Here is a 24,408-nt window from a genome sequence, read left to right as displayed (position 1 = left end):
GCGTGCAGCCATCCTAGCGCCGATACTTTCACCAGAGTATCATAGTTACTTTCAGGCAGGGATATTATGCGAACAAGGTCTAAGACCACAGAAACGCGTTGAGCAATGTGTATTTGATCTTATCCTAAAACCTGGGATTGATCCACTGTACTGGCCATACTAGATGCCAGACTTTAAGCAACATTGAGACTCATAGTTGCAAATCCTAGGGAGGTTACTAGTTACATTCTCTGGGATAATTGTCTGAAGGCATACCAGTGGCTCCTGTGAGCTGGCCTTCAGACATTCTGTTTAGCTAGAGGAGGGTCTGAGCCGTATGTCAGTGAGCTCTGACATTCACTGCGTGGTGATTTATTGCTTCATCAAGCCTCACAGTGTATGCTCCTCTTGAAGCCTGTTTTTTACATATATGAAATTTGGGGCAACACACCCGTAACTTTTAAACCAGTAATACCATAGGGAGGAGCATGTAAGCGGACGTATGGTGAGCGTGCGCCCCCCCCTCCCAGGTCACAGCCCCAAGCTGGCGCGATACTTCCTGAGCGGCTGCGAAGTCCGCCCGAGACACCACCGAAGGGTGCGATGCGCCCGGAAAAAAAAATAATAATAAAGTTTGCCTGTTTGTAAGAAGTGGAGGTGGAGAGAGCAGGAGTGAGGGAATAAATGCTGAGACAATGAAGTCCATACGGAAGGCGAGCGGAACCTGAGAGGGTTGTCTGGAGGGGATGGTGACAGGACATTGACGGAGAAAAGTGAAAGTGGTGATTGGATAGACTGTGTCTCCTGTTGCGGGAGAGTTACGGGCTGACGGCTTGAAAAGGTGTGCTGCCCTTCGGGGTTGGCTGGGCTTTTCTGGGATTTCTTCAGGCTGGAGAAGAGGTCTCCTCTGAACAAGGAGGGACAGCTCGGCAGCTTGGAGGAGTGGAGAGACAGGCTAAAGTGATGAAGTCCGAAGTGCGTCTAAATCCTTTTGTTTATGCAAAATTGACAATACACAGAAAATGAACTGACATATGCGGATATATAATATGCCAGGAGGTAATGAGGGCAGAAAGGGAATTGTCCATACATATAAAATGTATGAACGGTATGAATTGCCTTAACAGTTGAAGAAGCCCAGTGACTATAAAGGATCTTCCTTTTCTTTACGCTGTATGTTAGGGGAGGACAAGACTAACTAATGTGGAATTTGTATGGACACATTACAATCATGGGAAGTAACTTCTTGCTAGTGCGACTATAAATGAAATGTATTTTTTCTTTTTTTTCTTTAAAGGTTATGTAATCATGGACTAATTGTGGTCAAAATAGGAGTGGTACATAAAAGCGTGGACAAATGGACTTCTCTGATCAGGATTATGAATTGTGAGGAAGGAATAACTTTTGAGTAATCTTTCTGTTTGTTTCTTTTTTCTCCCCTTTTCCCTTTTTCCTGTTTTTTGTTTTTCCTCTTTCACGGGCTTATGATTGTGGATGATAAGAGTATTTAACTAAGTATATAACTCTCTGCCAATTTGGTTCTACAGGGTGGGCCATTTATATGGATACACCTTAATAAAATGGGAATGGTTGGTTATATTAACTTCCTGTGTGTGGCACATTAGTATATGTGAGGGGGGGAAACTTTTAAAGATGGGTGGTGACCATGGCAACCATTTTGAAGTCGGCCATTTTGAATCCAACTTTTGTTTTTTCATCAGGAAGAGGGTCATGTGACACATCAAACTTATTGGGAATTTCACAAGAAAAACAATGGTGTGCTTGGTTTTAACGTAACTTTATTCTTTCATGAGTTATTTACAAGTTTCTGACCACTCAATTATAAAATGTGTTCAATGTGCTGCCCATTGTGTTGGATTGTCAATGCAACCCTCTTCTCCCACTCTTCACACACTGATAACAACACGGCAGGAGAAATGCATATGCTGTGAAGATACGAGATGTGCAGCACCTGAAACTAAGGATACTGGAAGCCTGTGCTAGCATTTCTCCTGCGGTGTTGCTATCAGTGTGTGAAGAGTGGGAGAAGAGGGTTGCATTGACAATCCAACACAATGGGCAGCACATTGAACACATTTTATAAGTGGTCAGAAACTTGTAAATAACTCATGAAAGAATAAAGTTACATAAAAACCAAGCACACCATTGTTTTTCTTGTGGAATTCCCAATAAGTTTGATGTGTCACATGACCCTCTTCCTATTGGAAAAAAAAGTTGGATTCAAAATGGCCGACTTCAAAATGTCCGCCATGGTCACCACCCATCTTGAAAAGTTTCCCCCCTCACATATACTAATGTGCCACAAACAGGAAGTTAATATCACCAACCATTCCCATTTTATTAAGGTGTATCCATATAAATGGCCCACCCTGTATAATGAAATGAAATGAAATACCTGACTCTTAGACCTGGTTAGTGATAGTGAGAAGAGAGGGGAGGAGGGAAGCGTGGAAGATATAGGTGGACAATCTAATGTGAAAAGGATCGTGGCTAAACAGGCAGGAAGTAGGAAAGGGAAGTGTCAGACAAATATGGACACTTCCGTGTCCCCAAGTTTTAAAAAAACATATCGCCCTAAACAACAATTGATGACTAGACATTTGAGTTCTCCAGTAAACCTCCCTCAAGTAAAAGAGAGAGAAAAAATTCTGATACGGGCAGACATGCAGAAATATAAAGATAGATTGGAGGAATTGGAAAGAAGGACTTCAGGGGTAGAAGATGTGTTACAAAAAACTGAAGTAGATAGGAGGAAACGTATCCAGGAAAATAAAGAGACTAAAAGTAAATTATTAGACCTGGAAAATAGCTCTAGGAGGTCTAATATAAGATGTTTGGGTTTCCCAGAGGGATGTGAAGGACAAGACATGATCTCTTTCATACAGGATTGGTTAATAGGGATGTTGGGAAAAGATTTGTCAAGACATTCAGAGTTTGTGGAGAGAGCTCATAGACTGTCTAATAAAATTCCCCCACCCGGGACAAGATCCAGACCAATCCTGATTAAATTAATGATTTCAAAAGACAGAGATGAAATATTTTGCAGAGCCAGGAAAAAGGGCAAATTGGACTATAATGGGTCACCAGTAGCATTGTTTCCAGACTATGCTAGAGAAACATTAAAAGATAGAAGCCGATTTATAGAGGTAAAGAAGGAACTTCGCGAAAAAGGTGCGCAATAATCAATGGTATTTCCAGCAAAACTCTGTGTAGAATGGAGGGATAAGACATGTTTTTTTTTTATACACCGGAAGAAGCAAAGGAGTGGATGAGGAAAAATGTATATTAAGATGTGAGGAAGGGAGGAAGAGAATTGAGGGAAGAGAGGGCAGACAGGGGTAAGAGATGGGGGTGACATAGGAGGGAGTTATCATGCTAAATTAGAGACTCAGTGGCACGTTTGGTAACTGGATCAATTGGTCAGGGTTTTGGGGATGGGGATGTTTTTTTTCTTCTCTCTGGTGGCTCTCCCTCTCCCTTTTATGGGCCCCATCCTTATTATGGGAAAGAATAAAAATCCTTCAGGTAATAACTATCTGAAAATACAACTATGTGTATAGTGTCATGGAATATCAGAGGGCTGGGAGTTGGAGTTAAAAGAATATCAGTCTTTAATGTGATTGATAAGGTTTTGCCTGCAATAATATGTCTTCAGGAAACGCATTTAATTAAAGAAAAAATACCGGGTATAATGAAGCCATGGATACGGAGTGCATATCACTCTACCTATTCCTCATATTCTAGAGGTGTAAGTATCCTGACATAAAAATAAATGTGTTGGAAGTAAAAATAGATAAGGAGGGGCGATATGTAGTAATGGATTGTATATTGGATTGTATATTGGAGAATAAACCCTGGATAATAGCGAATGTATACATACCTCCCCCTTTTCAATAGATGTGATGTTAAAAATCCATGATTTTTCTATGAATGGGAGCAATAGGGCACTAGTGATTGTGGGTGATTTTATTATGGTCATGGAGGAGGTAATAGATAGATATAGGTTGGGAAGAAATAAGGCACTAAGTATGAACTCTAGATTAAAAAACATTACATTGGATTGGATTGACGTCTGGAGATTACAGAATCCTAGAGCAAAGCAATTTTCTCGTTTTTCTAAAACCCATAAAGTGCTATCACGTATAGATATGGCAATATTAAATAGGATTGCTTTATATGATATTATTAAAGTTAAATATGCACAATGAGGTATATCAGATCACAACCCACTTATGGTTAATATTAGGGAGGAGAGGGGATAGGATATTAATAAAAATTAAGTTAGGTTGGATTAATCTTAAAGGGGATCATGATAAAATTGTAAGTGAGATTAAAGAATATTTTGAAAAAAAATGAGGGCACTGCGGCTAATAAGATGGTGTGGGAAGTAGGTAAAGCCTTTATGAGAGGGGTGTTAATGAAGTATCTGTCAATATGTAAGAGAGAAAATAGAGAGTATTTTGATAGGTTAGAATACAAAGTAAAAAAAAAGTGAAAAAGAATATGTACAGAATCCAACAGAGATTAATTATCAGAACTGGAGTGAGAAACAAACTTTGTAAGAGAACATTATATTCAGGGCCATTTGCCGAGAAGGACATTAGCATCTATCGTATTCGCACAAAAAGAAAAGAACTACATATGTAGCTTAATAAATGAGTATGGACAAGAAATTGAAGAACGGGAAATAAAAAACAGCTATTGAAGGAATATTTCAAATATATAAAACTAGATTAGATCAGAGTAAGGAGGAAATAGAAGGGTTTTGGGAAAATATCAATCTGAACAGCTTAAGGCTACATTCACACGTCAGTATTTTTCTATAATCCGAATTTCGGTCCGTTTTTTGCGGATCCGTTGTTCCTGAAAATGTTTCCGTATGTCATCCGTTTTTTGCGGATCCGCAAAAAACGGAAACATGTATACATTTCAATAATCAAATAAAGTTGTTTGGATTTCTTTGAAAAAAATAAATAAATTAAAAAAAAAAAAATATTTGCTATGTGTTTCCAGGAACGGATTCCGCAAAAAACGGAAGACATACGGAATGACATCCGAATGTCTTCCGTTTTTTGCGGAACCATTGACTTTGCATTGTACCAGGATCCGATTTTTCAGGAACATAATAGGACATGTTTTATATTTAAACGGACATGCGGAACGGAACAACGGAAACGGACAGCACACATTGTGCTGTCCGATTTTTTCCAGGACCCATTGAAAATGAATGGGTCCTGATCTGGTCCTGATCTGTTCCGCAAAAAACGGAACAGATCAGGAAAGAAAAAACGGACGTGTGAATGGACCCTAACAGCGGGACAGAAAGATGATTTGGAAATGGCAATTAACCGAGAAGAAATAGACAGGGTTCTTGATGCAATTAGTAAAATAAAGCTCCAGGGTCGGATGGCATTCTCTTTGAAGTCGATAGTAAATACAGGAAAGTTTTATCTCCTGTTATTAGAGATGTGGAACGATTCAAAGGAAAACAAGAATTTACCTGATACACTTCGGGAAGCCTTAATAACCTGATTATTAAAACCTGATAAAAATCCTAGATCAATGGATTCATATCGACCCATCTCTTCAATTAATACAGATAATAAGATTTTAGCGAAGGTGTTAGCAGCAAGATAAAAAAAAAGTGGTACCGTCTCTCATTCACACCAATTCAACAGGGTTTATGGCAGGTAAAACTACATCAGATAATATTATCAGATGCTTTTTAAATATGCAGGTTAAACCAATAAACAGTGGAGAAAGATTAATAGCGACTATTGACGCTTCAAAAGCCTTTGATACGACTGAATGGCCGTTTTTAATAGCTATAATGAAGAAAATGGGATTTGGGAGAAGCTTTATCTCTTGGATAGAGCTCCTATATACGAATATCAATGCATTGTAAATGATGAACTGTCTGACCCTTTTAGAATAGAAAGAGGAGTAAGACAGGGTTGTCCCTTGTTGCCCCTTCTCTTTGCTCTAGTAATAGAACCTTTAGCCTCAATTATAAGGTAAGACGTCAGGATAATAGGCTTTAAATAAGGAGATGATGAAGAAAAAATATCAATGTATGCTGACGATGTGATGTTGTTTGTAGGATCCCATGATTCAATGAGGTATATCTTCGAGATTTTTAAAAGATATGGGAAAGTAGCAGGATTGAAGATAAACTGGGACAAATCAGCTTGCATGCCATTGGACCCTCTTGGAGACCAAGTCGTAGGACCCTTAGGCTGGGTTCACACGGGCGTTGCGGGTGCGTCACGGGAACATGCACGATTTTTCCCCGCGAGTGCAAAGCGTTTTAATGCGTTTTGCACGCGCGTGAAAAAATCGGCATGTTTGGTACCCAGACCCGAACTTCTTCACAGAAGTTCGGGTTTGGGTTCAGTATTCTGTAAATATAACATGGTTATAAGGAAAAATAATAGCATTTTCAGGGTTAAAATAAAAAAAAAAAATTAACTCACCTCCTCCGATTGATTGGGTAGCTGCCGGTCTCCTGTTCTTTCTTCAGGACCTGTGGTGACGTCACTGAGCTCATCACATGGTCCATCACCACGGTGATGGATCATGTGATGAGCACAGTGATGTCACCACAGGTCCTTTGACAGGTCCTGAAGAAAGAACAGGCGACCGGCAGCTACGCGATCATTTGGAGGAGGTGAGTTAATTTTATTTATTTTTTAACCCTCAATTGACCTTCTACTAAGCATTCTGTATTAAAGAATGCTGAGCCATCACCACGGTGATGGATCATGTGATGAGCACAGTGATGTCACCACAGGTCCTTTGACAGGTCCTAAAGAAAGAACAGGCGACCGGCAGCTATGCAATCATTTGGAGGAGGTGAGTTAATTTTATTTATTTTTTAACCCTCAATTGACCTTCTACTAAGCATTCTGTATTAAAGAATGCTATTATTTTCCCTTATAACCATGTTATAAGGGAAAATAATACAGTGAATAGACTTTCATCCTAGCAACCATGCATGAAAATCGCACTGCATCCGCACTTGTTTGCGATTTTCACACAGCCCCATTCACTTCTATGGGGTCCTGCGTTGCGTGAAAAACGCATAATATAGAGCATGCTGCGATTTTCACGCAACGTGATGCGTGAAAATCAGCGCTCATGTGCACAGCCCCACAGAAATTAATGGGTCAGGATTCAGTGCAGGTGCTATTCGTTCACCTCACGCATTGCACCCGTGCAGAAAACTCGCCCTTGTGAAAGGGGCCTTGCAGGTCATAAAAAATGAAGGTAGTACTAATTACTTGGGAATTAATATATCTGGCAACCTATATCTGGCAAAATTAAATGTTGCACCTATAATAAATAGAGTTAAGGAAAAGGTGTAAATATGGAAAAAATTGCCCCTTTCAATGACAGGAAGAATCTCTCTAATCAAAATATGTCTGCTTCCAATGATAAATTATATATTGTGGAATTCACCAATATAGATATCAAAGAAGGTTTACAAAACAATCGAGAGTCTATTTAGTGAACTAATATGGAGAGGGAGGAAACCTAGAATTCGGATGCAAATACGGCCTGAGGAAAGAGGGGGCTTGTCGGTCCCTGATATAAGATTATACTTTTTGGCAGGCCAGGCTAAGAACATTGTGAGTTGGAGCAGATCCCCGAGTTATAGAGGAATTATAGGGAATATCGATAAAGGTCTTAGAGGGTGTAATGTATATCAGGCATTGGAGCCTGGTTTAAAGGCGCATGAGCAGTTTCGGAAGTCGACAACAATAAAGTTCATGTATAAAACATGGATGAGGATTAAATCATATTGCCAGGATACTGATCTTCATAACGATACTTTGCTATGGGACAACAAAAATTTAAAAGAACTTAGAGCTATTGAAAGGAAAAACTGGCGGGAATATGGGATTTATAGACTGGGACAGGTCTGGAAGAATGGGGAAGTAATTGGATTTCAAGAGTTGAAGGAAAATTTTGGAGTTTCAGATAAGGATTTCTTTTATCATATACAGTTAAAGCACTCAATAAGATCATGTATGAGAGATGAATGGGGTATAAAAGATTTACCTCAGCCGCAAAAAAAAAAACGATTAAGATGACGACGGAAAAGTGTAAAATCTCCATGATATACAACACTTTATTACAGCAGAAAGTGGACGGGGAGGGAAACATGGTAGAGAGGGGAAAATGGGAAGAGGTGGTGGACTCGGTGGACTCTGAAAGATGGAAGAGAACTTTGCTGGGAATAAGGAGAGTCTCCAGGAATCCGGTGCATAGACTGACACAGTTTTTCATTGTCCACTGATTATACAACACCCCAAATAAGTGATTCTATAAAAATAAGGTGTGTAAATGTCATAAATGTTATGAGATAGGAGTAGATGACGTACACCTTTTATGGAGTTATATACATATCCAGGATTTCTGGAATAAAGTTATCTTACAAATTGATAGGATCTATCGATTTAATATCCCCCGTAGCTTTGAAATATGTGTGTTGGGAGACATGCAAGATATGGGGCAAATTACCCATGGAGAGTTGGCTACTATATTTTTATTTCAAGCTAGACGGTGTATAGTAAAAAAAAACTGGGTTGAAAAAAGACCTTCAACAATTAGAATGTGGGAGAGTTTAATAAAAAGCTCAATAGCATGTAAAAGAGTGAATATAGCATCAAAAAGGAAAAGAGAAAAATGTAACAAATTGTGGGAAGGATGGATGAAGGAAGAGAAGTAAATGGTTTGGGAGGGAGTGTGGGAGGGCATTGGGGGGTGTTTTCTTTTTTTTTTTTGTGGGAGGGGTGGGAATGGGTAGGGAATAGAGGGGGAATAAAGGAAAGGCTGAATAGATAGATGGTATACCTGATGTAAAATGAGAATAAATATTAATACAAATGTTTTTGAAGAGCCATTTTCAGGTAACTGCCGTCAAACGAATGTTGGTAGAGCTAGACATCAACTCGTGGACATATGAACGCCTCAAGCGTATTGGGATAGTTTATCTACCTCATTGGGGTGTATATGGGCATTTGAAGGTTTTAGTACAGGGGAATGTCATTAGCCAAGTTATCTGTTATCGGCTTATGTATTTGTTATGTTACTCTACTTTCTAGATGTATGAGACGCCTTGTATGGTATTGCACCAGGGTTGATTGTCATTGATGGCGGTTCAGAAGACCCCATACGGCCTTTGGTCTGTAATGTGATTTTAACTGTTTTGATGGTTGTTTAATAAAAAAAAGGATTTATAAAAAAAACAGTAATACCAATAAAGTTTATTTATTTTATTTTAACACTTCTATTAGGCTTAGGTTAATCTGGCTATGACATTACTTAATTCTCTTAGGATACGGAGGTGTATGCCATCCGGTCCTGGCGATGTGTCTATTTTAATCTTTTTAAGATGCCGCTGTACTTCTTCCTGGGTCAGACAGGGCACTTTTAATGGGAAATTTACTTTTACATTCTGCATTTCATCTGACAGTTTATTTTCCTCAGTGAATACAGTGGAGAAAAAAATATTTAATAACTTTGCTTTCTCCTCATCGCTCTCTGCAACTCCCCCCTCATTACTCTGTAAAGGGCCGACATCTTCAGATTTATAATTTTTACCATTTATATAATTAAAAAACATTTTAGAGTTAGTTTAACTCTCTTTGGCAATTAATCTCTCGGTCTCTAGTTTGGCTGCTTTTATTTGTTCTGTACATATTCTATTTTTTCCTTATAGTTTTTCCGTGCTTCCTCGCTACCCTCCTGTTTTAGTGATTTAAATGTTTTCTTTTTGTCATTTATAGCTTTTATTTTTAAACTGTTCTGTATATCCACATAGTTTTTTTCTTGTTCCTTAAACTTTTATTCCCATAAGGTATGTACCTCTCACAATTAGATTTTAGGATGCTTTTAAAAATATCCCATTTTTTGGCTGTATTTTTATTTTTGAGGTCTTTGTCCCAGTTAGTTAGGCCTATGGCCTCTCTTAGTTGGCTAAATTTAGCTTTTTTGAAGTTTGGTATTTTTGTTCCTCCCTGAAGAAACACTCTTTTGAATTATAATTGGAAGGTTATTACTTTGTGGTCACTATTTCCCAGGTGTCCCCCAACCTGCACATCTGTTGTTCTGTCAGGTCTATTGGTTAATACTAAGTCCAGGATGGCCGTACCTCTAGTTGGGTCCTGAACCAGTTGGGAAAGGTAATTGTCTTTGGTTATTGCCAAGAACCTGTTTCCTTTATGAGATATACAAGTTTCAGTTTCGCAGTCTATATCTGGGTAGTTGAAGCCCCCCATAATAACCATCTCATTATGATTTGCCGCCTCATCTATCCCGTTTAGTAGCAGATTTTCTGTGGGCTCTGGTATATTAGATGGTTTATAATAAACTCCTATTAGTATTTAATTGTTGTTTTTGCCTCCATGTATTTCTACCCACAGTGACTCCACTTTAGACAGGATGTTACATAAGGGCAGACCCCTCCCCCTCTCTGGTTTTGGTGATCCTTTCTAAACAGACTGTAACCCTGTACATTAACTGCCCAATCATAGCGATCATCCAGCCATATCTCAGTTATTCCCACTATGTCATAGTCCTCCTCACACATCACTAATTCCAGTTTACCAGTTTTATTAGTGAGGCTTCTGGCATTAGTATACATACAATTAAGAGGTTTATGTATATTTTTTACCCTACACCTTTCCTTCTGAACTAGTCCCTCCTTCCATTCCTCCCCCATTCCCATTACCTTGTCCCCGGTCTCTATCTGCACTATTGTGACAAGACCAATCTCGCCACATTGCATTGAATAAGCTTGGTTGCCCGCCTGCTTCCTTTAAACTATTGTCCCATGTTGAAACGCTTGATTTTCCCCTGCAAAGACTATGTGAAAGAATTTGGCTCCATGGCTCACCTAATAATTGAATGCACTCAGACCTGAGCTATCTGGGGATATGTTAAATGTCTGTTTTATGCAATAGTTGCACAGTTAAATATTCTTATGTCTTTTATTGTCTTTTGCTAGCATGTGGCTAATGAAGTTTCTCCTCTGCCCTTGGAGATAAATTGCATTACTTTCCAATTGTCTCCAGGACAGAAGACATTGTGTAAAACTGTGTATTCTCCTGCCTGTGATAATACATTAACCCATTGTGTAAGGTAATTGTATCACAGGCAGAGGGGAGGATTTTGTGTGGGAGTGTCTGAGTGTATTGTACGGGGTTACTGGTTGTTTACAAAACCCTGTGGGTGGTACTAATGTGTAAGAATGTGTATATAAGAACAATAAACACACAGCTCTGGCTGACCACTGCTTGACCCTCAACACAGAGCCTCGTCTCGTTCTTGGGGGGATTCACTGTATGCTGTTAGAGACTGATTGCTAGGAGTGTAATCCGCTTGGGTGTGTTTCCAATTCGCCTGCTAGCAGCTATTCGTGAGGTTCCGTTCGGGAGTTTGGAGCATTCCTCTGTATGCCGTTCGGGAGTTTGGTGTTCTGTAAGTAGCTGTGCCTGTAGCTCTGGAAGGGGAAGATCGCCTAAACAGTTTTAACCCCTTTTATGCCCGGGGTGCCGTTACAACTATCACATCCTATTACGTAATTACCCACCCCCCCAGTCCCTAGTTTAACCACCTCAGGACCGCCGTACGCAGGATTGCGTCCTGGCGTCGGCCCTGTTATTCCGGGTGGACGCGCCGGTGCGTCATCGCGCAAGACGCGAGATTTCGGGCAAAGCCGGCCCTCGCATGCACATCGCGGGCCAGCAAAAGTTAGAGGAGTATTTCGTCATCAGCCTGCCAGCCAATGATCGTGGCTGGCAGGCTGATGATTTGAAAAAAAATCGAATCAGAAGCCAGTTAACACTTTATATTTATAAATATAAGGTGTTAAATGGCTTCTCTGCTCCTCTGCTGGTCCTTTTCGTCGGTTGGTCTCAGCAGAGGAACACACATCATAGTGAGTAGCCACCAAACACTTCACTTAGCCCCAGATCACCCCCCAGCACCCCAATTAACCCTTTGATCACCCCTGTCAATCACCTAGTGAAAGGGAAAAAAGTGATCAGTGTAAACTGTTACTTTTTTTTTCCACTGGTATTGACTGATAGTTTTAGGATAGTTTAGGCCCCTTGGTTAGGTAGTTAGCGATCGTTTAGCGCCCAGCCCACCGCAGTCACTGATTCGCTGATTAGCGTATTGCTAATCAGCATTTGTACTTTTATAGTATCTGTAAGTGATCAGAACTGATCACAGTCAGATCTATAATAGTATTAGTGTCACCTTAGCTCGCCCTCCACCCAAAACGCAGTGTTTGCCCGATAAGGCCTGATTTATTTATTTTTATCACTGCACAATCACTTTACAAGCGCTGCGGCGATAAAAAAAATAAATTGGTTTTGATATTTATAAGACAGGCTTGCTTTTTTTTTGGGGTAGTCTCAGGGAATACCCCCTAAATTTAGTTGACCAAATGGCAAACGCATACACCAGCAGCGCAGCCCATCCTGGACCTAGTACCAGCACTGCCGTACAACATGGTGAAGTGGCGAACACCAGAAGGGCAGTTGAAGCTGGTACGGTGGCACGTGCAATAGTTACCCCGTCGCAGCCACCGCACAGACAGGCCCGTAGACCCCCTAGAGTCCCTGAGGTGCTGGCAAACCCTGATTGGCAGTCCCCAACTTCAGCCGCACCATTAGTTCCCCCTTTCACCGCCCAGTCTGGAGTTCGGGTTGAGACAGATCGGTTCGGTCCTGGAATTTTTTGAGCTGTTCTTGACTGCGGAGCTCTTGGACTTAGTTGTGGCAGAAACAAACCGATATGCCACTGAATTTATAGCCGCCAACCCGGGAAGCTATTATGCCCAGTCTTTCCGGTGGAAACCCGTCCAAGTTTCCGAATTTAAAATCTTTCTGGGCCTTCTCCTCAACATGGGCTTAACCAAAAAGCATGAATTGCGGTCATATTGGTCCACGAACCCAATTCATCACATGCCCATGTTCTCTGCTGCCATGTCCAGGACACAATTTGAGACCATCCTGCGTTTCCTGCACTTTAGTGATAACAGCACCTCCCGTCCCAGAGGCCACCCAGCTTTTGACCGGCTCCACAAAATTTGCAGATTTGTATACCCCTGAGCAAAACATCTGCGTAGACGAGTCCCTTATACATTTTACCGGGCGCCTTGGCTTCAAACAATACATCCCAAGCAAGCGGTATGGGGTCAAATTTCGGATCTATGAGGGTAAAGATCAGACCCTGGAGCCAGTCGGTTGCCCTGACCACCTGGGGAGCAGTGGGAAGACAGTCTGGGACTTGGTGTCACCCTTATTTGGCAAGGGGTACCATCTTTATGTGGACAATTTCTACACAAGTGTGCCCCTCTTCAGGCATTTGTTCCTACAACAGATTGGCTGCTGTGGCATCGCGCGACCGCTTGTTACCACCCGTCTTGCAAGGGGGGAGAGGGCTGCCTTGTGTAACCAAGAACTGCTTGCGGTGAAATGGAGAGACAAGCGTGACGTTTACATGCTCTCCTCCATTCACGCAGACACGACAATCCAAATTGAACAAGCAACCAGTGTCATTGAAAAGCCCCTCTGTGTCCACGACTATAATTCGCTCATGGGAGGGGTGGACTTAAATGACCAGATGTTGGCTCCTTATCTACTTTCCCGCAGGACCAGACGCTGGTATAAGGTGTCTGTATATTTAATTCAATTGGCTCTGTATAATAGTTTTGTTTTCTACAGTAAGGCTGGGAGAACAGGATCCTTCCTCAAATTTCAGGAAGAGATTATCGAGAACCTCCTGTATCGAGGAGGTTCCGTGGCCCCATCCACCAGTGTAGTGAGCCGTCTACACGAGCGACATTTCCCCAGTGTCGTTGCTGGTACCTCAAACCGACTGCCACCCCGAAAAAAATGTCGTTCTGTAGCAGGAGTGGAATAAGGTATGACACCCGCTATTTCTGTCCTGACTGCCCTGACCACCCTGCCCTATGCTTAGGGGAGTGTTTCCGGAGGTACCACACACAGGTACACTTAGCATAGGGATTGCATCTCACAGGACAGGCACACAGGGCCATTAGGGCCCATTCACACAGAGCTGCTGCAAACCTCTCCTTTCACCTGGGACAAAGTGCATAATGTGCTTCGCCACATCTTTGGGCGATTTGCGCTTTGCACATTGTCCCATGGGGAAGGAGAGGTTTGTTCTATAAAGGTAAAAAAAAATAAAAAATCACCGGTAAGCAAAAAAGTTAACGTTCTGTTCAAAAAGTTAAATAAAGTTTATATGTTCTGTTCTAATGTTATTATAAAGTTAACAAATTTATTGCGTTGCGGCCTGTTTTTTTTTACCTTCCAGGTGGACCAACCGATCGACTAGCTGCAGCACTGATGTGCATTCTGACAAAAGCATTGCGCTGCTGTCAGATTACACAAAAGTCGGTGTATGCGGCGCTGCAAGACGAGATTTCTCCTCTGCAGTTTTGCCGAGGCATATGAGCTGAGGGGGCGGCGGTGTTCATATGCGCCGCTCCGTTCTCCCGTTATCTCCTCCGGTATCTTCGCTCACTAAGTTATAGTAGGTGGAGACTGCCCTTGTTCTGCTGGGCGTCTCCTTCTCCTAGGCTGTAGCACTGGCCAATCACAGCGCACAGCTCACAGCCTGGGAGAAAAAAACCTCCCAGGCTGTGAGCTGCGCGCTGCGATTGGCCAGTGCTACAGCCTAGGAGGAGGAGACGCCCAGCAGAACAAGGGCAGACTTCGCCTACTATAACTTAGTGAGCGAAGATACCGGAAGAGATAACGGGAGAACGGAGCGGCACCCAGGGATAATAGTAAGTGCAGTGAGATCCATGGGCGCAGCTGTATATGTAAGGATAGTTAGTTCACAATGTTTTTCGAGGTGAAAGGTCCTCTTTAATATCCCCTGCACTGCCAGAGGCATAGCAACCAACTAGATTTCACCTTTCATTTTCCAAAGGAGCTGTGAAAAATGAGAGGTGGAATCTGACTGCTTTGCTACGGGCAACTAAGCCAGTTCTACTTTACACCAGTTTGATAAATATTCCCCATATTTCGCAACTTTTTTAACACCACTTTTCAGGCGCATGTGAGATGATAAATCTCCATTATTCCAATAAAATGGACATTTCACACAAATCAAATAAACAGGCGCATGCTGTAAAATATCAGTTTCCAATATCACTAACAAATCCAGTAGGAGAGAATGCCGAAGCTTGTTCTCAAAACCCCCAACAAGTAAATAAGCAAGTTCCCCCCACCAAGAGATATAAGGACACACACATACACACCTCCTCTCCAGTCTATTGCTGTGTTCACACCTAAACTCCAGACTATCAGGTCCAGAGATTTACCACCAGAGTTGGCCTTTCACACATGTAGCTATCACCCCAGAGATGTTCCCTGTCAGGTGTGTTCTCACTACAGAGGAAATGTTCCAGGTGCCTAGACAAGGAGCGGGAACTTTAGGCATGGCCACTGTGATTTTCTGGAACATTTAATTCTGTTTTCATACATGCGCTCACTCGGACATAATCCAGAGTTAGTACTAGGGTTCTGGGGAGAGAAAGTGTGGGTAAAGTCCGGGACTGATATTGCGGATGTGTGCATTCACACATACAGCCCCTCCAGGTAAACTCCAGAAAATGTCAGGATTCCACTGGAAGTGTGAATGGGGCTTATGTTATCAGCCAGCAGGGGGGTGGGGTTAAGAATTTTTTGTGCAGAAATTCCAGACTAAGTATTACCTGAGGGTTAGGCTTCATGCACATGACTGTGTTTTCGGACCGTGTATGATCCACATTTTTTGGTGATCCACATTATTCCAGCAACAAACAATAGAACGTGTCTTATTTTTAGCTGTTTTGTCAACAAAAACTGGCTTTTTTTTTACAGTGGGTCCTGTGTAAAATTGCAGAATGCACCCAGACTGCATCCAAATTTTGAGGACAAAATGGATACGGTTTTGTGCAGGAGGCCTTAGGCTGGGTTCAGACCTGAGCGTTTTACAGCGCGTTCCTACGCGCTGTAAAACGCTCAACACATGAAAATCAATGCTTCCCTATGGCCCTGGTTCACACTTGAGCGTTTTCCAGCGCGTTTGAACGCGCTGAAAAACGCCCTACGCTCAAAAAAGTACTTGCGCGACTTTGAGGCGTTTTGTTGCGCGTTTGCGCCCATAGGATTGCATAGGAACGCGCAAATATGTTCGTTTGCGCGTTTTTGACCAGAAAAACGCGCGGCCGAAGGCGCGTTTGGCACATAGCAACAGTCCTAAAAGGCCACACCCTAGAGATCTGCAGGTGTCTAGCCTGACCAAGATGGAGGAAGCAGGCTTTGATAGTGAGACACTGATCAGGCTTGTGCAGGCAAAACGCTGCCTGTATGACATCCAAGATGCCAAGTACAAGAATCGGAGAAGCAGGCAGCAGGCATGGGAGGATATTGGAGCAAGCATTTGGCCACAGTGGAAGACATTCTCAAAAGCTGTGAAAGAAAGCAAAGGTATTTACATGTGTGTTCTGAGTGTAAAATAAAAAAACTCCTTGTGTGCACTGGTGTAAAATCTCTATGTAATAGTCCAGCCCAGCTCGACCTGCGGCCCTCCAGCTGTTGTCCAACTCCAACTCCCAATATGCTGTGCTGCATTTTACTTGCTGTAGCCTGTTTAAGCATGCATGGAGTTTTGCAGTTTTGCTTCAGCTGGAGGGCCGCAGCTTCACCATCACCCACATTCTTGCACAATGTAGTCGGCCAGTATGCTCAATTTGCACTTGTTCCAATCTGGAAATGTATTTTACCTTCAAATGTTGGCCTACATTAGTGGTGCGGATTTGGGTTTTAAAGTTGATATGGATATTGTCAACCTTGAAACATTATTGTGCTTGTGGGCTATTGCAGCACTGGCACATGATAGGTGATTGTATGTGTATATATAGTACCAGTATTGGGCACATAAATGGGATCCCTAATTCCGCCCACATTGTTTTCCCTTGTTTTAATGGACGAGTATTAGGCACATAAATGGGATCCCTAATTCCGCCCACATTGTTTTCCCTTGTTAAAGGACGAGGATTAGCGGCCACTATTGGGGCTCCTACAAGGGGCACGATATCGGGGAAAACACGCCATTGCACTAATTCGCTCTTCAAATATTTTATTTAACCCATTACAATAACCAACGAAAAATGAATATTACAAGTAACAGAAACAATTTGAGCAGATGCAAAATACAAAATAATATACCATTAAATGGCTTGCATTTGCCACGGTAACTCCCCCTGTGGCGACATAAAATAAGCCGCAAAGTGGTCCCGAATGGCCGCAGCATGTGTGGTCCCACGCACACCTCTGCGATTCTGGCTCTCCATGGAATGGCTCAACGAATCATCAAAATTGAAGCCATCCCTTTCTCGGACAAAATTGTGAAGAGCACATGCTGCCTTCACAACCGAGATGGCGGTCTCCAATTTCAAATTTATGGGAGAGTGCAGAACTCGCCATTTGTTGGCTAAGATGCCAAATGCACATTCCACCACCCTGCGTGCTCTGGTCAGGCGATAGTTAAAAACACGCCGCTTAATGCATAAATTACGGGAGGAGTATGGCCTCATAAGGTGCTCACCTAGACCAAATGCCTCGTCACCCACAAAAACAAAAGGCATAGAGGGATAACTGGTGCCAGGCAGTGTGGTGTTTCCGGGAAGGTCAAGGCCATTACTACTGAGCAATTGACCAAACTCAGAATGGCCAAAAACAGCAGAGTCCGAGCTGCTGCCATAGGACCCCACATCGATATAACGAAAAGAATAGTTGGCATCACATACCGCAAAAAGAACAAACGAAAAGTATTTTTTATAATTAAAAAACTGACTGCCACTCCTCATTGGCTTCAGAACACGGATGTGTTTTCCATCAATTGCTCCGACACAGTTCGGGAAATTGCAGGTATTTTGAAAAGTATCCGCTATTTTCATCCACTCCTCCTTGTTTGGTTGGCCCATCACAACAGCATGAAGGACCTGCCAAATGGTGCTGCAGGTTTCCCTCACAATCACACTGGCTGTGGATTTCCCGATCTGGAAGGCGTAGTGCAGACTGGTCAACGATTGGCCTGTAGCTAAATAGCTGTAAAAAATGAGTGTAAAGCAAAAAATACAATTAAAGGATGTAATTTTATTTGTATTATAGTAAACATCCTAAAAAGCAAGTGGAAGAGCCTCAAAGATGCCTTCATTCGTCATCGGCGCAAAGAGAAGGAACAGAGGAGTGGAGCTTCGCCAAGTGCACGGTCCAGCTATGTCCATGCGGAGGAAATGGCCTTTCTAATCCCATGCACTGAAATGCGTAGGTGAGTCCAGGGCATACACATGCAGGAGAGGGTGTGGTATGACATGCATTCACTTTCATATCTTGCGCATACTTATGTATATTTTCATGTTCACAGCACCGATAGTAGCTGGTCGAAAAGACAACAGCAGGAGGAGGAAGAGGAGGACGTCACCAGGGACAGTGAGGCCTGTGCATCTACGGGGCCACTAAGTCCACCTCCACCCGATCCCACCCCTACATTCCAAACACCCTCACAGCCTGCACCACCTGTCGTGGATCCCGAAAACATTCAGACTCACCGTCCAAAACGGAAAAGATCCGATCGCCAGGAGGACCGCCTAATTGCATGCCTGGATGCACTTGCGCATCCTGCACCCAAACTCACTAGTGATGCCCATTTCTTACTGAGTTTGGAGGCTAGAATGCTGCTAGTTCCCCCAAGTCGCAATACTGAAGCGAGGGAAACCTTAACAAGGGCCCTAGACAGCTTCATTCCACATGATGACATCACACAGCCCAACAATGCACCACAACATCCACCACCACATCCACCACAATATCCACCACAACATCCACCACCACATCCACCACAATATCCACCACAATATCCACCACAACATCCACCACAATATCCACCACCCACTCACACATACACATCACAAACATACCCACAAACTAACATACCACACCCTCACGACACGTGGCACACACAACCACAATCATCATACAGCTATGCCTCCACTAGCATGGGCACCAACACCTCCACCACCACTCAAATGCAACCTGGCCAGCAATCAGGCGGAATGAGAGAGCCCATGCGGGATAACGAGCCACAATACCAAAACCTGTGAGAAGTGGCATACTTAATTTGGTGCATCAGGGGTGTTGTTCCTTCATTGTTAAGATCGGTACATTACCGATTAATTTTTATTTAAAATTTACAAAAGTTCTGTTGATTGTGTTAAACCCAGTTTGCAAATTGTTTGAGGAACTGTAAGATGTGATTACTTTTCTAAAATATAAAAACTTTTGCAAACATTTTTGAACTCTTATTTAGAACAGATTGTTTGCTAAGGAAAAATGTGGGGAAACTATGTATGGTATCTATATGCAAAATGTAAAAAGCATACACATACAATCCCCCCCTCAAAAACACTTGAAACATCACAACCACAAGTAAAAAATAACTAAGCCCACACTAATATACAGTCAACACACAATGCAAATGCTTTATTAGGCCACAATTACAGTCTAATTACCGCAAAGTTATGATCAGTCTTTCCGCTGGTGGAATACTGTCCCGCATGAATGTGTCCTGACGTTGTAAATGGGTGCCCAACAACCCCAGGAGCTCATCAAAGCTGTTGCAAACGAAAATGGTGAGGGTTAACAATAGCAAATTAAAAAATGGTACCTTCACAATTGTAACCCCACTCATAGAACTATTGTATTTGTACTAACCTGGTGATGGACATCCGCGTGTATGCCCAAAATTTGTCTTCATGGGCCCGGAGGGTCTCGTACAGTGCCCAGAACTGTCCCCTTTCCTGTCGGTTGGCAATGACAGGATGGACCCAGAAGCGTCGCCTGCTCTCTCTCCTACGCCTCAAACGTAGGAGAAGGATTGCAGACACAATAGCCGCAAATGGTCGCCTTCTGGAGTATTCCATGGTCGCAAACAATCCAATACACTCTCTCCAAACACATGAAATTGATCACCTCCATTGCACTATCATTAGACACCTTTCATATAGACGGGCCTGTTTTTACATTGGACAGCAATACTGTCAATCACACAAACGCGCGTTCGACGCGCGTTTACTAAGGACAAAAACGCGCAACAAAAACGCGCAGAAAACGCGCATGTTGTCGCGCATAAAACGCGCATATCCAAAACGCTTAGGTCTGAACCCAGCCTTACAGAGACCATCAGATGTGACAAGCAATACAACAAACATTAATGTACCGTATTTTTCGCCGTATAAGACGCACCTTTTCTTCCCCCAAAATGGGGGAGAAATGCCCCTGCGTCTTATACGGCGAATGCAGTCAGTTTTACATCGCTGGCAGCGATGTAAAGAGAGCGAGGACTCGGGGAGGGACTGGGAGGAGGAGCTGGGGCCGGCAATAGCGGCGGGGCGGTGCAGTCACTGTACTAAAGGCCCGCCCCGCCGCTCCGGTGTACTAATAAAATATGTCATATTCAATGAATGGTTATTAAATATGCCCCTTTATGCCTAATAGTACCTTAAATCCTAAGCTCATCCGTACAATGCAGGCCGGGCGGGCGGCAGCGTAACTCCCTGATGTCACGTGCCTGCGCCGCCTACTTTATGAATGAAGCAGGCGGCGCAGGCAAGTGACGTCAGTGAGTGACGCGCCGGCTGCCCGGCCTGCCGGCATTGTACTGAAGCGCTTAGGATTTAAGGTACTTTTAGGAATAAAGAGGCATATTTAATAACTATTAATTGAATAAGACATATTATATTAGTATACAGGAGCGGCGGGGGATCTGTGGATGGCACAGTTATGGGCTGGGAGGGTCTGTGGATGACACATGTATAACAGTGCCATCCACAGATCCCCCCCCTGTAACAGTGCCAGCCACAGATCCCCCCATAACAGTGTCTGTCATCCACAGTTCCCCCCTAACAGTGTCCGTCATCCACAGTTCCCCCCATAACAGTGTCCGTCATCCACAGATCCCCCCATAACAGTGTCAGTCATCCACAGATCCCCCCATAACAGTGTCCGTCATCCACAGATCCCCCCATAACAGTGTCAGTCATCCACAGATCCCCCCATAACAGTGTCCGTCATCCACAGATCCCCCCATAACAGTGTCCGTCATCCACAGATCCCCCCATAACAGTGTCCGTCATCCACAGATCCCCAGTAATAGTGCCATCCACAGACCACCTAGTTCCAAACCCACCAAACCCACAGCACACCTTTTGGTTAAAAATATTTTTTTTCTTATTTTCCTCCCCAAAAACCTAGGTGCGTCTTATACGCCGGTGCGTCTTATACGGCGAAAAATACGGTAATAGGAAATAATAAAAGGAACAGATTAATCAGGCATAAACAAGGTTACAGGAACAAGACACAGTCCACTGTGACAGTCACATTCAGATTCCACTGGACAGAAATTACAGTAGGTTATTAACAACAATACAAGGTCCGGGTGTAGTAGCTGTAAAATGGACGTAACATTTATTATACACACTTACACTCACCTAAAGAATTATTAGGAACACCATACTAATACGGTGTTGGACCCCCTTTTGCCTTCAGAACTCCCTTAATTCTACGTGGCATTGATTCAACAAGGTGCTGATAGCATTCTTTAGAAATGTTGGCCCATATTGATAGGATAGCATCTTGCAGTTGATGGAGATTTGAGGGATGCACATCCAGGGCATGAAGCTCCCGTTCCACCACATCCCAAAGATGCTCTATTGGGTTGTGATCTGGTGACTGTGGGGGCCATTTTAGTACAGTCAACTCATTGTCATGTTCAAGAAACCAATTTGAAATGATTTAAGCTTTGTGACATGGTGCATTATCCTGCTGGAAGTAGCCATCAGAGGATGGGCACATGGTGGTCATGAAGGGATGGAAATGGTCAGAAACAATGCTCAGGTAGCCCGTGGCATTTAAACGATGGCCAATGGATACATGTTCTCATTCTGTTTACGCCAAATTCAGACTCTACCTTTTGAATGTCTCAACAGAAATCGAGACTCATCAGACCAGGCAACATTTTTCCAGTCTTCAACAGTCCAATTTTGGTGAGCTCGTGCAAATTGTAGCCTCTTTTTCCTATTTGTAGTGGAGATGAGTGGTACCCGGTGGGGTCTTCTGCTGTTGTAGCGCATCCGCCTCAAGGTTGTGTGTGTTGTGGCTTCACAAATGCTTTGCTGCATACCTCGGTTGTAACGAGTGTTTATTTCAGTCAACGTTGCTCTTCTATCAGCTTGAATTAGTCGACCCATTCTCCTCTGACCTCTAGCATCAACAAGGCATTTTCGCCCACAGGACTGCCGCATACTGGATGTTTTTCCCTTTTCACACCATTCTTTGTAAACCCTAGAAATGGTTGTGCGTGAAAATCCCAGTAACCGAGCAGATTGTGAAATACTCAGACCGGCCCGTCTGGCACCAACAACCATGCCACGCTCAAAATTGCTTAAATCACCTTTCTTTCCCATTCTGATATTCAGTTTGGAGTTCAGGAGATTGTCTTGACCAGGACCACAACCCTACATGCATTGAAGCAACTGCCATGTGATTGGTTGACTAGATAATCGCATTAATGAGAAATAGAACAGGTGTTCCTAATAATTCTTTAGGTGAGTGTATATAGCGCTAATATATTCCATAATATGGAACCATAATATGGCTGTGTTGCAAATGTAATTACACAATATGCTTGAAAAAAAATTTAAACATTAATTACAAAAATTCAGTCTATCACAGACTAGTGTACCTGATACGATGTTGTGCACTCACTGTTACATTTCAGTGGTTTCTGCAATTACACATAAAAACAAATGGGGGAGAAATTTAATTGCAAAAATTCCATCTATCGCAACATATAACTGCCCTGGTGTGTTGTTGTGCATCACTCAATGTTATAGTGTAAGGCCTCCCTGTCAGGGAATCAAACCCCAGTCTCCCACATGACAGGGAAAGATACTTGCCACTATATTAATGAGAAAATGCTGAATATCAGCCTTTACTGTTATATTGTAGTGAACCCTCTCCAGCAATACAGTGTGACTTCTCATTGATTAAACAGTCTTAAAAAAAATGTCTGGTAAATGACAGAGTGGTAATAGGCAGGGTGATGGAAAACTGGCTTTTTCTACAGCCTCCTCAAGTGAGAATGTGGGTGGCTGCAGTAGTACAAGCAGCAGCACAGCTGCACCAGCAATCCGGCAAGTAGTAGTAGCCGGCAACGGTACCCACTAGCTTTCAGAACATGATAGGTTTATTATTGTGAAGGAAGCAGATAACACTGTGGACTGGATGGTTTACTCATCACTTCAGTCATAGCAGGATGATGTTGATGTTTCCTTTGATACTGTGCCTTTGAGCTAGGGTTCAATGTATTCACCCTACTCCTCCTCCTTTTGCAATTCCAAACAAGCCTTTCATTTACACTATCTCTGTCTTCACTGCTCCCTCCTAGTGAGGTGCCATCTTTTCCTAAGAAGAGATAACGTCCCAGGTGCTATGGAAGATATGCTAGTTAATCTTCCTGCTGATGAGTTGTGTAAAAACAGTGTTTGGACTGCCATGAGGTTCATGCAGATGTAGGGAACAGCTAAGGGCTCTTTCACACCTGCGTTCTTTTCTTCCGGCATAGAGTTCCGTCGCTGGGGCTCTATGCCGGAAGAATCCTGATCAGTTTTATCCTAATGCATTCTGAATGGAGTGAAATCCGTTCAGGATGCATCAGGATGTCTTCAGTTCCGGAACGGAACGTTTTTTGGCCGGAGAAAATACTGCAGCATGCTGCGCTTTTTGCTCCGGCCAAAAATCCTGAAGACTTGCCGCAAGGCCGGATCCAGAATGAATGCCCATTGAAAGGCATTGATCCGGATCCGGCCTTAAGCTAAACGTCGTTTCAGCGCATTGCCGGATCCGACGTTTAGCTTTTTCTCAATGGTTACCATGGCTGCCGAGACACTAAAGTCCTGGCAGCCATGGTAAAGTGTAGTGGGGAGCGGGGGAGCAGTATACTTACCGTCCATACGGCTCCCCGGGCGCTCCAGAGTGACGTCAGGGCGCCCCACGCGCATGGATGACGTGATCACATGACACGTCATCCATGCGCATGGGGCGCTCTGACGTCATTCTGGAGCGCCCCGGGAGCCGCACGGACTGTAAGTATACCGCTCCCCCGCTCCCCACTACTACTATGGCAACCAGGACTTTAATAGCGTCCTGGCTGCCATAGTAACACTGAACGCATTTTGAAGACGGATCCGTCTTCAAATGCTTTCAGTTCACTTGCGTTTTTCCGGATCCGGCGTGTAATTCCGGCAAGTGGAGT

At 43.1% G+C, this 24,408-nt stretch overlaps 1 protein-coding gene across 1 annotated transcript; it reads right to left on the bottom strand.

The window, feature by feature from the left end:
- Positions 1–17,155: 17,155 nt before the first annotated feature.
- LOC122942377 (protein ALP1-like) lies at positions 17,156–20,085 on the bottom strand. Its single transcript, XM_044299954.1, has 3 exons — positions 19,809–20,085; positions 19,607–19,708; positions 17,156–18,143 (listed from the first exon to the last, which is right to left on the bottom strand). Exons 1-3 carry the CDS (start codon positions 20,015–20,017, stop codon positions 17,264–17,266), a joined length of 1,191 nt encoding a protein of 396 aa, XP_044155889.1. The 5' UTR covers positions 20,018–20,085; the 3' UTR covers positions 17,156–17,263.
- Positions 20,086–24,408: the final 4,323 nt, after the last annotated feature.

This window comes from Bufo gargarizans, chromosome 6 (genome assembly GCF_014858855.1).
Source record: "Bufo gargarizans isolate SCDJY-AF-19 chromosome 6, ASM1485885v1, whole genome shotgun sequence".
Classification (NCBI taxonomy): Eukaryota; Metazoa; Chordata; class Amphibia; order Anura; family Bufonidae; genus Bufo; species Bufo gargarizans.
Note: the sequence above shows the minus strand (reverse complement) of the source record. Positions and strands in the feature narration are given on the sequence as shown.

Coding starts and splice junctions, on each gene's coding strand:
- LOC122942377 (XM_044299954.1), bottom strand. CDS start 20,017: ATGGAATACTCCAGAAGGCGACCATTTGCGGCTATTGTGTCTGCAATC. Junction 19,709..19,808: donor ACGCGGATGTCCATCACCAG/GTTAGTACAAAT, acceptor CGTTTGCAACAG/CTTTGATGAGCTCCTGGGGT. Junction 18,144..19,606: donor AGACTGATCATAACTTTGCG/GTAATTAGACTG, acceptor CATTTTTTACAG/CTATTTAGCTACAGGCCAAT.